This window comes from Pollicipes pollicipes, unplaced genomic scaffold, assembly GCF_011947565.3.
Source record: "Pollicipes pollicipes isolate AB1234 unplaced genomic scaffold, Ppol_2.1 Scaffold_3087;HRSCAF=3621_pilon_pilon_pilon, whole genome shotgun sequence".
Lineage (NCBI taxonomy): Eukaryota > Metazoa > Arthropoda > Thecostraca > Pollicipedomorpha > Pollicipedidae > Pollicipes > Pollicipes pollicipes.
Window position 1 is genome coordinate 40,521,599 of NW_023596225.1, and position 13,332 is coordinate 40,534,930.

Genomic DNA, 13,332 nt, shown 5'->3' on the forward strand with positions numbered 1-13,332 from the left:
CTCCCCTACGTTCCTCTAACAGTATACTGCGTGCGGCGATGCCTGCGCCGGCGCGTGCTGCGCCTGCGCGTCCCTGGCGCGTCCGAGCGGCCGCGGCCCTGACGCGCCCCTCTGCCGCGCAGCCGTCCCCCTGACGCGCCCCTCTGCCGCGCAGCCGTCACCCTGCTGCGCGACAAGCCGGCCGGCTCGTTCGTCATCCGCGACTCCAACTCGTTCCCGGGCGCGTTCGGCCTGGCGCTGAAGGTGGACACGCCGCCGGCGAACGTGGCGGCGCGCGGCGGCGACGCCTCCAGCGAGCTGGTGCGCCACTTCCTCATCGAGACCACCAGCAAGGGCGTGCGGCTCAAGGGCTGCCCGAACGAGCCGACGTTCGGCACGCTGTCGGCGCTGGTGTACCAGCACAGCGTCACGCCACTGGCGCTGCCCACCAAACTGGCGCTGCCCGAGACGGAGCTAGCCGCCGGCGACGTCACCGACGCGCCGCCGGCCGTGCACGCCAAGCACCGGGATCTCCTCGACACGGGCGCCGGTGAGGACCGGGGGTGACGGGAGAGAGAGGAGGGAGTAGGCGCCTCCATCGGCCCGGCGGTACGGTCCCCTGCCGGGTCGCTGCCTTGACTTGACTCCTTGACGTCTCGACCCCTCGACCACGATGTTACCCCTTGCCCATGCGTATAGGTATGTTTACTTATCATGCATAATATATATATATATATATATATATATATATATATATATATATATATATATATATTAAGATGTATTGTCTTTTTACGACTTATTGCTGCTGTGCTGATCTCTTTTGTAGATGACGTTTTTGACCTACGTGGTGCACCCACGCTTTGACATATCCCTCCCCACTTCAGTCTGCAGGCCTCAGCTGGAAGTGGCCTCAGCCTGTGCCGCTGTGTGACGGCGTCTGCACCTGTTCCGTTCCAGCCTGCAGCGTGTTGTACCTGTACTCGCGTGACACGGAGGCGCTGACCGGGCCGCAGGCGGTGCGCCGCGCCGTCACCGACCTGTTCCGCCAGCAACAGCCGCAGCCGGAGGGCGTGGTGGTCCACTTCAAGGTCTCCAACCAGGGCATCACGCTCACAGACAGCCAACGCAAGCAGTTCTTCAGGTGATTAGCCGCGCGGGAGTGGCACGCCAACGCGCTGGGTTTAGGCCGGGCGCCGGCTGTGCTGGGCAGAAGTGGGGCGGTCGGCGCACTGGGCAGGGGTGGGGCGCCGGCGCGCCGGCAGAGGTGGGACGGTTGACCGTGCCGGGCGGATGTGGGGCGGCCGACCGTGCTGGGCGGAGGTGGGGTCGCCGGCGCGCTTGGCAGAGGTGGGTCGCCGGCGCGCTTGGCAGAGATGGGGTGCCGGCGCGCTGGGCAGAGATGGGGCGGCCGGCCGCGCTGGACAGAGGTGGGACGCTGGCGCGCTGGGCGGAGATGGGGCGGCCGGCCGCGCTGGACAGAAGCGACCGTCGTCAAGCAGAGCTGGATGTTGTGGTTATGTGGAGCACCACTGGGTGACCCTTGCTGGACCTGCCTGATGGCCGTGTTGACCGTGCGTCAAGGACATTATTCATAAGCAACCAACCATCCATCAGAGGAACGAGTAAAATCGGTTCCAATGATGGGAAGTTTGACGATGTCTCACGCCCCAGAGCTGGAAATCTGACGGTTTCGGCGGGCATCCGTCACACCATCGCTGTCCAGCCCGTGTGCCCCTGTTCGTGCGCCCCGGTGACACTGACCGGTCGCCGGCCTGCAGGCGCCACTACAACACGAACCTGGTGTCCCATTGCGGCCTGGACCCGGAGGACCGGCGCTGGACCCTGCGCGGCGACGACGGGCAGCCACTCGGTTCGCTGTGAGTGAGCTGCCCGCCGCCGGGCGGGCCGGAGGCTGGGAGGCGGCGGTCTCTGACCTTCGGACAGATCGTCTTGTTTGTCGGCCCGTTCGAAAGTCCGGCGGAATGTGGGGCAATATGATGGAAGCTGGCTGGTGGCCGTTCGCATGGAAACAGGGGTTCACAAATGTCGTGTAACTAAGACTTGCTGCCGACACATCTTCTGTGAGATTACATGCTCCTGTTGCGCCATACATAAATGATGTTTGCAAAGAAATAGTCGAGCTCTAGGTAATGAGCTTGTTTTGGCCAGCTAAGACGGGTAAGCAGTCGTCAGTAGTTCACTCTCAGGCTAACGTCGTGTTACCCGGCATGCAAACATGGCGTGGCATCAATGATGCGCTTAATTTTCATCGAACTCTACATGAAAGAGACGTGCAACCAGTCAGCTGGGTAACATCTCCCTCGATTGCAGGCGCATTTTCGGCTTCGTGGCCAAGAAGGGCCCATCCACTGGCAACAACCAGTGCCACCTGTTCGCCGAATACGACTCGGACCAGCCGGCCTCGGCCATCGTCAACTTCGTCACCAACATCATGATGACGAACAACTACGGCTCGCGGCCAAACATGCTGTGACGTCACAGCGCGTCCGATGACGTCACCTGCCCTCGGGCACCGCGCGCCGAGTAACATTGCTGGAATGCGTGTGCGGGGGACGAAGCGAAACGGGAAGCGCGCGGTGCGGACACAGTGCGCCAACGCCGGCCGCCTCACCGCCTCACTGTGCTGGAGCTTGCGCGTGCGTCCTGTGACTGCCTTTGTTGCCATATGCCATCACACGTAGATGTATTTAATGGATAGCGCCGTAGGTAGTGAATTAAAGATGCCTGTTGCGACGGAAAAGACAGAGGAGACGCGGCCGCGTGCGTCGACGCCTGCGCCGGTGTGTACAGTCCTTTGTAATCACTAATAGCGTCTCAGTGCCAACTGGCCCCGCCTGCACCGACTCATAGTTTTCTACTCACCGTCAGCCGCGCCGCAGCGGCGAGGCCGCGCGGCCCGCTGCGCCGTTTGTCGCCGCCGCCGCCGCCCTGGCAGTGTCGCCCGCGACCCTCGGACGGGGTCAATAAACCGACTAGCGCCCGCGCCGGGTCTCCCCCAGCGGCGCCGGCCGCCCGGACCGGCGCTGACGAGAATACGAGCAGTTATGGGCGCCGACCCAGACACGTGGTTCGGTAACCGCTCATGCGTTCATAGCCAACGTCCCGGCTATGTATTGTTCTAAGCGGCCTTTGCATATCAGTTGGTACGACTTCTTGGCACGCTGACACCCGTGGCAGACACGTGGCGCCGCGTTCCAGACACGGTGCTTCCATGACGAGGCTTTGAGCTATCTATCGGACGTTGACCCCTGGCCCACCCCTAAGGGCACTCGGCCATATCCCGGCGACGAGTGACCCATACTACGCCCCGATCTTGATGAAAGCCAACCCAGCTCGGCAAGTACAGCTCGACGGGCATTTTCACGGAACGTTTTCTTTTCATGCTTCTTCACGCCGGCTCCTACCAGCGCGACTCTTAACATTGGCCACCCAGCCGTCACTGATAATCCATTCGAGGACGGCTTTTGGGACGGGAACCTCCACGTCTACCATGCGCTGGTGTGCCCGACGCCACGCCAGCTCCCCTGCGAGGACATGTGTCGCCGCTCGAGGAGCGCACGAGCCAACACGCCGCGGTGCTCTCAGCTGTACGACGGTGCAGCATCCGACCTGGCGCTGATGGCCACGTGTGAAACGAGGTATTCAAAAAATGAGGTTGGGAAGTACATTCTCTCATGTTCCCGGGAAAAACAACGCATGCTCTTTTGGTTATCGGTTGTGCTCTGATGTTCTGATGATGTTCTCCCCTCCAAGCTCAGGTCTCGCGCTCAGAAAGCCTGAACTCCTCTGGTTGCCAACGAGCCAGGCCGCGCGCGCATTGCGCTATACGCTGGGTTATCATGCAATGTTTATTTGGTTAGACCCGTTCTGAAGTCCTGAACCCCGCTGGTAACCAATGAACCACACAGCCTAGGGACCGTTTCGCTACACAACCGACTATGGTACATGGTTTATTAGGTTATACCCCGGATGTACATTAGTATAGTAAAGCAACGGTGCCGCCTCTCCCAGTTCGTACAGGTTCCACCACAGCCATATCCCACCCTCTGAACGCGGCGCCTCGCTGCTGAGCGCGGGGGCGGGAGCGGGCAGCACTGCCCGAGCCACGTCCGACAGCGCACCCCGCCGAGCTGCCGCCAGACCTGGCACCGCAGGTGACGTCTTCAACAACCTCGGACCGCTCACATCGAGACCAGACACTGCCCGTCGCGTCCGAGTCCGAGTCGGCCGAGTCCACCCCGCCCCGCCTCTGAGCGGAGCGGCGGCGCGCGGGTCCGCGTCAATCGCCGGGACTGGCGAGCGGCGCCCTCGGGGACTTCATCTGAACACTGTTCCCGCCGGCGCGCCGCCACCGCCCGACCGCGTCTCCCCCCCCCCCCCCCCGCCCTACCCCTTCTCCTCTGTACATCGGCGCCGTATGGAGTAGGCGCGTGGCAGCGCAGGGTATGAAAATACGTCCGCCTCTAGATTCGCGTGCTCACCAGATCAGCGCCGGCGGCGCGGGGCGGCCAGTACCGCGCGAGCTCAGTCAGACGGTCACACGGTCGGCCGACGACGCAACGGCCCCCCCCCCCCCCCCCCCGACGTCGGCGCCTATGGACTGGAGCCGCCCGGCTGGCCTACGGGGCAGCCCCCACTGCGCGCCCTGCCAGACAGCAGGGCTCCACGAGCGCGCAACACCTCACGGCTCGGCAACAAGCCGCCGAACCTCTGACAACGTCTGGAAGGGAAAACGGACGTGTCCATGTTGGTGAAGAGCTCACTCGGTAAACTTATCGCATGCAGCTGTTACTGTTAGCAGAGCTGAGTGCCCAGAAGCCACAGCAACCGCACTCGATCAGAAATCGGGCACCACACACTACTCGTGACATGGTTTAACAGCATCCTGTTCACTGTTCACTTCAACAGCTATTATACACTGTGCACCTATTCACACGACTTCCCTGTGCGGAGGCCACACGCAATCACCACCGGGATAACGTAGCGTCTTTGTGCCCGGCACGGGCACGTCACCACTGGCGGACCAGACGCGAAACGCGACAAGTCCAGCAGCGCCGTCGTCGCACCCACCCATCATGCTATCACAGGCCGGAGTGGAGGGCTGTCCGTCGCCTGGCGCCGCCGTACCCGCTCTTCAGGCCTCGCCACCGTCGCCGTCGCCGTCGCCGCCGCCGCCGCCGGTCCGCCCGGCGTCCGTCTCGGCCGCCGCCGCCGGCTGCAGCGGCCGGCCCAGGTTGACGTACTCGCGCAGCGGCGGCGGCAGTGGCAGCGCCGCCACGCGCGCGCGCATCAGCTGCGACAGGAGGCGCGCGGCGGAGGCGGCGCGGCGCGCGCGGGCCGAGCGGCGCGGCCGCCGTCGGCCTCCGTCCGCTTCCTCGTCCGAGTCGACCAGGAAGCGGTTAAGATCGGAGCGGAAGCGACGCGCCCGCGTCATGCCGACGCCCCAGCTCTCAGCGGGCGGTAGCAACAGAAGCGGCTCCCGCTCCAGCTCCCGCTCCGGCTCCGGCTCAGGCTCCAGCTCCGGCTCCGGCTCCGAGTCGGAGCTGGCCGCCAAGCCATTCTCGGGGTCGGAGGCGGCGCGCGGCCGCAGCGGCACCGGGCGCCCGTCATCCGAGTCGCCCAGCCCGCTGTCCACCTTGTCGCGGCGGCCGCGCTTCTGCACGGCCGACGGGCCGGCGCCGGCCGCCGGCTCGCCGCGCGCGCCGCCGTCGCTGGAGCGCTTTCAGGCCCGACCGTTCCGGCCCGGCGTCCGCGCCGGCCGCCGGCGCCGCCAGCTCTGCCTCGCCGGCCTCCGCGGCGTCGGCAACCCGCTCCGGCTCCTCTTCCGGTGCCGGCGCCAGCTCCAGCTCCGACCCCGGTCCCTGCTCCGGCTCCCGCTCCTCGTCCTGCTCCGGCTCCTGCTCCGGCTCGCCGTCGCCGGCAGCCAGCTCGGCGTACGGCTCCTCCGAGTGCCCCGAGTCGTCGCCGGAGCCGGAGCCCGGAGCCCCGCTCCCACTCGTCGGCGGCCATGTGCGCCACGGCGCCGTACAGGATCTGGCCGAGCGGGTGCAGCTGCGCCGGGTCCTGCAGCAGCTCCTGGGCGGCCTCGCCCTCCGCGCCGGGAGGCACGGCCGCGTTCAGCAGCGGACTGACCAGGCGCTGGATGCGCCGCGCCTGCTCGGCGTGCCGGTCGGGAGGGCGGCGGCGCCGCACCGGCCGCTGCCGACAGCTGGTCACCAGGTCGGGCCGCTCGGCCAGCAGGGTCTGACGCAGCAGTTCGCGGATGCTGGTGCGGCACAGCTGCTGCAGCGAGCCGGGTATCACGGCAGCTGGGGGGAGTGTGTGACGTCAGCGGTCAGACGGCGCTCGCCGGCGCAGCACGTCAGCAGTGCAGTACGGCCAGACCGTCAGCCAGCTGGGGCCAGCAGTGACACGACTCACCAGGTCACACAGCCGATCAGGGACGAAACAGAGCCAGCGCGCGGTACGTCAGCAGTACACCACGGTCAGACCGTCGGCCAGCTGGGGCCAGCAGCGACACAACTCACCAGGTTACACAGCCGATCACGGACGAAAAAGAGCCAGCGCGCGTCTGGAACCATGACTCAACAGCCAACTGACGTCCAGTGCGAGCAACACAGCTGACCTTGCGGGGTTAGCACCCTCGAAAAACACCTGACGTGTTGTCGCCAGCGCCAGCCGGCGGCGGTGATTTCAGAGGCGTTCGGGCACCCAGCGGCGCCCGTCCCATGTTACTCACGCATCGACAGCTCGGTCTTGTGTCCACTGACGCCCCGTCCATGCTACTCACGCATCGCCAGCTCGGTCTTGTGTCCGCTGACGCCCGTCCCATGCTACTCACGCATCGCCAGCTCGGTCTTGGTGTCCACTGACGCCCGTCCCATGTACTCACGCATCGCCAGCTCGGTCTTGTGTCACTGACGCGAGGCTCAATAAGCGGCGCGAACGAGACGGACAGCTTGTTCTGCACGTCCCAGCGGTCCTCGGCGAGACGCTCGATCCGCTTCAGGTGGTCCACGATGGGCACCACCAGCACGCCGCCCACCTGACAGCCGGCAGCGAGAAACGGGCGTTAGACAGCCGCCGGCCACCGGCGATCCGGCGAGCCGCCCGAGGCTAGGACGCCCGCCGCGCCCGCCCGTCCCACGGCCCCGCCGATGCAGAGCGGCCGACCGGAAATGTCTAGCCCCCCCAGCGGCCAGCGTTATAGCGATGCAAACAAAGAACGTGACATGGCAGAGGAAAACCTACCCACGCTCTGTCGTAATAATGTCAGTTGCTAGCCGTTGCTCAATGGCAAGCCAGGTGAAGGTCGCAACATTGACCAGCTTGAGATAGCCGTTTGAATCGCGTCAGCCCCAAGCGATCGTGATGGTGCCGACCTCGAGAGCTAGTTGAGGTAGGACAGCTCCAAGTGAGAGCACTGAACCAGAGCGGCGGCGGCAGGGCGGCCCCCGGTGAGGGTGGCCAAACTGCCGCCTTTCCTCGCGCTCACCAGGCATTTACGGTAGGGCGGCACCAGGTGAGGGTCCCCACAATCACCCGGTGTTCGAGGTAGGGCGACACCAGGCGAGGCTCCCCACCTTCACCAGGCACCCGAGGCCGGGCAGCCGCCGGGTACTGACCTTGAGCAGCTGTTTGAGGTAGGGCAGCTCGGAGGTGGGGCAGCGGGCGCCGCAGTACACCCGGTCATACTGCCGGCCGACGCCGATCAGCAGGCCGTTGCCTGCAACAGGACGGCTGGCTCAGCCGGCCGCCCAGCCGACCAGCCACACCGCGGCGCTGGCTGGGAACCCCGTGTCATCTCACACGCAAGGGAACGTCTTCCATGCTCCATGGTCCCCGCAGCTGCGCGGTGTACAGCGCCAGTTCGCACGGTGTGCACGGGTTGGGACTGCGCTGAGTGGGGACGTCACGCCCGACGTCGTTCTGGCGGCGCTCCGCGGCGTTTCTGATGATGATGATTTGGGCTTTGGGGCGCACCGACTACGTTGGTCATACGGCGCCCATTCGCGGCGTTTCTGATGGAGCGCACAGCTGTTCCATGCATGTCAACACAATGTAGACGCACCATACCGTGCCAATGCAAACATGTAGGATGCTATTTGGGGTATAAATGGTTTGAACTAAAAACAGCTGGTGCATGTTGAAAATAAAGCGAAACTGATCCCGTACACCATTTGTTGAATATTTACCAACCGATCCCCAGCATGTCGGCGCCCCGGACCGCCCGTTCAGCCCGCAAGCTGGGCGTGCGGTCAGCGTGTGACGCCCTCGAGTCCCGCCCCAGCCTGTCCCAGCCAGCGGTCGGCGGCGCTCACCGCACACAAACTGCGGCGGACAGAAGTCGAACTGGTCGATGGCCGACGAGTGCCGACTGAACTCGTCCAGCCGCTGTCGGGCGTAGTCGATCACGTCCTGGAACAGCTCGACGCCGTGGTTGACGCCCTGGCTGCCTGCCGGCGGGAGGCGGACACGCGGCCGGTGAGACGCGCCGCGTCAGCCGCCGGCTCGTCGGACCGCGACACGGTCGGGCGAGCGGCGGCGGCGGTCGACAGCGCCGGCAGCCGGCGGCGGCGGCTCGGGGCACGGTCGTGTGGGGCCGGCCGCGCTCCTGTCAGAGGCCAGCCGGCGGCGGCGGCCCGCACTGGACCGCACCGGGTCCGAAAAGCCCCGTACGGTCAAGCTGCGACCGGGCGGCCGAGGCGCTGCTGAGCTTCTAAGACTGCCATCACATTGTTGTGAGGTTTCCTATCACAAGAAACCGGTTCAACCACACTGGAATAATCATTCGTGAATGACCAACCCACTCGCATTGACATCGACAATTCACCAAATTCTATCTGTGTTCAACACCAGACGACCATGGCAAACGTGTCACTCGCTGATTCCTGCACAGGCTGAGACAGTCCCGTTCCTCACCGATCATCAACCCGACCATAGTGCTGACGTAGCCGGTGCCGGAGCCGATGTTGAGGAAGCTGTGGCCGGGCTTCAGTGTCAGGTTTTCCATCACCGACGAGTAGATACACGGCGCTGATAGATGCAGGTTGTCGCTGCGCCATGCCGTGTCCTGCCGACGGAGCACACGAACAGTGAAGCGCGCGCCGACGCAGGGGCGTACTCCCGCCGGTGCACAGCAAAGAACACACCCAGCGCGCGCCGATCCCAGCCGTTCCGCGCAGCCGGCGGCGTCGGCGGGCGGGCAGCCGCTGTGGCCGGCGCCGCGCGGGCCGCTGGCGCCCCGCGCGACCTGAGTGTGCCCAGCGGATGCCATGTGTGAGCTTGGCGTGCCCGGTCCGACGCCAGCGGCGGCGGCGCACCTTATAAGCGCTCTCCCTGCACTCGTCAGTGAAGTAGTGTCCGCGGTCGACGGCGCGGAAGACGCGCTCCACGCGGCACGACGTGATGCACGCGTGCTCCACCAGGTTGTCCACCAGGTCGTCGTTGTCCTCGCCCGTGCTGACGGCGCCCCCCATCCTGATGGCGAGCCTGACGCCGGCCTCAGGCGGACCACAGCCTGCCGGAGACGGGCGCGCGGCGTCACGTGACGTCACGTGACGGCGTGACGGTCGGCGCGCCTCGTCCCGCCCCCACGGCAGCACATAAGGAGCACGACCGGCCGTCGTGCAATACACCACTTTGAGCATGTCACATGTGATTTGTCATCAAGTTCTCACGAAACAACAGGCAACATGTGATCATGACATGGGCCAGACAGGTGTGCAGAACATGGTTCAATATGCTGTTCCAAAGGGGCTTAAAGAATAGCTCATGTATGTAATGAGCAGGCATACTCTTGTTCTTTAATGAACCAGCACTAAGCAAGGGGCTCCTGGACTCACACAAGTAGCCAGAGGGACAATTATGCCCAGGATCAAGAGGCCACTGGATATGGTATTTTTGCATACAGCTTCAGCATTGAAATATTTTTCTAGGAACAATAACATTGTAAGTGTGTGCAATTTAGAGTTTGAAAACCAATTTGTATTCCTGCAAATTTTCAGCTTGGGACATATTTTCAAATTTTATTTATAGAGAGCATGAGAGTTTCCACCTGCCTTAATTTTCTCATGAAGTAAAACACCTTCTATCAAAACAAGCTACACCCACTGCCTTGGCCCCTCAGTCTCATACTTAACCCACATATCTTAACACACTCCAGGTGGCTGGTTCAATACCTTCACTTGAGTGAGGGTTAATTTGACCCTCTGAGATCTCAGAAACTAAGGGGGTTAAATATACCAAATTCACAGGATGTCATGGCCTGTATGTTAACTTACTTGTGCCAAAATTGGAGGTTCCTGGGTCATTACTTTTAGGTCAAATAAGGTCAAACAAGGTCTAGCCCTAAGTCAGTGTCTGAAGTCCACCAGAACCTTGCTATCTGTTCTAAGCAAAAGGTCAATGATGCTCATTTGATGTAGTGATCTTTTTTGACCTTTCACCAGTCCTGGTGACCAAGATCACACAGGACTGCTTTAAGTTTTGCATTTGAATGAGCATAAAAGATTATGCTGGGCAGCATGTTCCTAACAACAAAATGTTAACCTGGTTCAATTTGGGTCAGTGACATATTTTGACCTCTCAAAAATCCACAGAAAATGTATAATGTGGCTTCTGTCATAAATTATTTCAAAATGAGCACCAGAAACTATCCCATAAAAGGAAGCTTCACAGCAATAAAACAGGTTGGCTTTGTCCTTGTTCTAACCTTCATATTGGATCCTAGGTCAATAAACTTTGTTCATTCACTGTGTTGTATAAAAAACTATTTCAGAGATGTATGGCTTCACCTAACACTCTGTTGTCGCATCTGATTTAACTATTCACTAACCATTGTCTTCACTGAATCCATGGTCTGACTTTGACCTGCCATAAGTTACTGGCCTTACCAGGCACATCTAGATTTTGTATATACTGCACCATTTGGAAACCATTCTGGAAAAACATTCAGCCCTCCAACCAAGCATGTGTTATGCTGACCACCTTTTGACCTACAGTTAAGTTTAGAAACCTGTTTTAAGTGACAGGCACCTGGAAATTAGTGTTCCACCCACTTTTCATACATATTTTACAACTGGTTTGTATGTGTGACATTGGTATCAGAACAAACACTGTGCAGACCTATTGGCCTGTACCCTAAGGCAAACTTTCATATACCATGACTCAAATTGAACTGGCATTTTTGTCTCTAACCTCTAGCTGTATCTGATAATGGGATACAGATGAGTTATTTGCTTGGTCACATTTTTATATACCATGCCACACTACTTACAGCTGTCCAGCACCTGGTGTATCCCTTTTAACAAGGAGCCAGCTGGTTGAATAACACAATCATCTGTGGCTACCTGTGATGGTCTAAGCAGTGTGTGAAGTCCTTTGTAATCATGGAGACTGGTGCATGGATGAGCTTACACTAAGTCAAAAAAAGAAGGCATGGTTGCTCCTACCCTAAGTCAAGGAAGAAGGAGGCATGGCTGAGCTTATATGAAAAGAAAGAAGAAGAAGGTAGGATTTTACAACTGATTTTTCATCAGCATTTTTAAGTACTGAACTTTTAAGCTTGTAATACACAAGATGTACACGAATGGCAGGTGTAAATATTTTACCTGAGTACTCAGCTGTTATACCTTGAGTACTCAGCAGTTACCAGTTACTCAGCAGCTGAACTTCAATAGAAGAAGGAACCATAGATGCTGCATCCCTCCAATTCTTGATCTAACAATTGCCCAGCCTAATTGCCTAATTGTCAAGCCTAAGTGTAATCCTTTCTAAACTTTAGTTCAGTAGCAATATGCTGAGAAGGTAAAATCATGGTCATATTCCTTTAATTTTCAGTCAGTCAGGAATGGCCAAGTTCCAGCACTGGTAATTCAGGGGCTACATATTGAGTGATTATCTTTAGTTGATGATACATATGAAAATGCATATTGGAATATAAGATAACATACACCTGAACTCAAAAAGCCAATGAAACAAGATAACAATTCTTCATTGCCATCTCTTCATTGTTATATATGTTATACATAAAACTGTTATGCCCTGCTCTGATTTCTATGGCATCTTTCTTAGCAGAATTATTCCTCCATACACAAGCAATAACAGAGTACCATAAACTCAGGCAGAACTAGGATGCAGGTAAGTATCACATGCATGACAGTCCAAGTACTACAATGGATTGGGAAAGAAAAATAGCAATCTCATTAAGGTAAAATGAGGTTTTTCTGGATTTCAAAACATTGAAAATTACAATCTCAGAATTGACCAAGGGAGTCATCACGAAGCCAGTTATTCCTCGCAAGAATAAGTTGTAGGGCCTTAACAGGATGAAAGAGTTCCAGGGACTGACAAAACTAATTCAAAGGTTCTGGAGCACTTAATGACCTCATGCCTGAGCATAGCCCCCAGTCCATGGGGATGGTAATATAAAACACATAACCTGAAGGCATGTCACCCTCAAGCACAAAGGGTCTCATGAGCCAAGGACCTTTTTCTAAGATGTGCTTGTAGCTTCCCATTGCCTAGGAAGGGAAGGTACCTGCCTTCAAACTATCCTTTGAGTGTGTACTGTACCAGATGCCCATGTAACAGCATTTGTGTGCACTGAACTCAGGTCAGGCAAAAATGTGCTAAATTTTTAATTCATCCATATCTGAAAAATGTGAGCACTGAGTTGAGTACAACACTGAATGTTTTGCTGGAATCGCACTGAAATAATAATTTCCAGAAACATTTGCCCTCCATGAGCTGAAACTGACATTAACCATGCGCCAAACTCTGAATGCTCCGAGCAATGGCGTACACGCGCTGGCATTCTTGCCAAGGTGTCGTTACCACACCGGACATGTTCACCGCCACATGCATTTTTGCAGCCTGACCTTCCTATGTGTCAGACATACATGCTTCCCTAACACAGCGGAATGCCCTGGCACTGTGCGATGTGGCTAACATGCCCAGCTATCACTCACCCACCAACTTCCCTACCAAAAAAATGCAGTTTGCGCTCCTGGCTCCCAATCGAGCACGTCCTCCGCGATCTCACGAGACAAACAACACCTAAATCGCCCAAGGCCGTGTACACGGCACTTGGACGCTTCCAAAACAACGCAGAACGAACACAATATTGGTGCCTGAAGGTCGAGAATCGTGTGCGCTCAGAAGAGATGGCACAAAGGTCAGAGAAAAACAAGCGGGATATCTATCAGAATCTCTTGATTATTATCGATATAATGATCAGATATTCCAAAATAAGTCAAACCAATTTATCGTATAGAATATCGAGCGGTCCAAGCTGTTGAAAAATAGAAAATTCGATGAAAGGCTCAT

The 13,332-nt window shown here is 58.6% G+C and overlaps 2 protein-coding genes across 6 annotated transcripts in view; one reads left to right on the forward strand and one right to left on the reverse strand.

The window, feature by feature from the left end:
• LOC119090725 (tensin-2) overlaps positions 1-2,946 on the forward strand; it is a 36,932-nt gene extending 33,986 nt beyond the window's left edge. For all 4 annotated transcript variants that reach the window (XM_037213575.1, XM_037213577.1, XM_037213576.1 and 1 more), the window contains 4 exons: positions 155-529; positions 940-1,123; positions 1,761-1,859; positions 2,314-2,946. In XM_037213575.1, the coding sequence (XP_037069470.1) occupies positions 155-529; positions 940-1,123; positions 1,761-1,859; positions 2,314-2,476 (821 nt within the window). In that variant the 3' untranslated portion in view covers positions 2,477-2,946. The remainder of the gene's footprint in view (positions 1-154; positions 530-939; positions 1,124-1,760; positions 1,860-2,313) is intronic.
• Positions 2,947-6,173: 3,227 nt separating this feature from the next.
• Positions 6,174-13,126, reverse strand: LOC119089654 (protein-L-isoaspartate O-methyltransferase domain-containing protein 1). Of its 2 annotated transcripts, none has more exons than XM_037212448.1 (7): positions 12,991-13,126; positions 9,327-9,523; positions 8,926-9,076; positions 8,325-8,459; positions 7,629-7,729; positions 6,896-7,048; positions 6,174-6,311 (listed from the first exon to the last, which is right to left on the reverse strand). In XM_037212448.1, the coding sequence occupies exons 2-7, from the start codon at positions 9,480-9,482 to the stop codon at positions 6,303-6,305; spliced, it is 705 nt and encodes a 234-aa protein (XP_037068343.1). In that variant the 5' UTR covers positions 9,483-9,523; positions 12,991-13,126; the 3' UTR covers positions 6,174-6,302. The 2 variants fall into 2 exon arrangements, with proteins under 2 accessions (XP_037068343.1, XP_037068342.1); XM_037212447.1 differs by having other exon boundaries at positions 12,975-13,126.
• Positions 13,127-13,332: the final 206 nt, after the last annotated feature.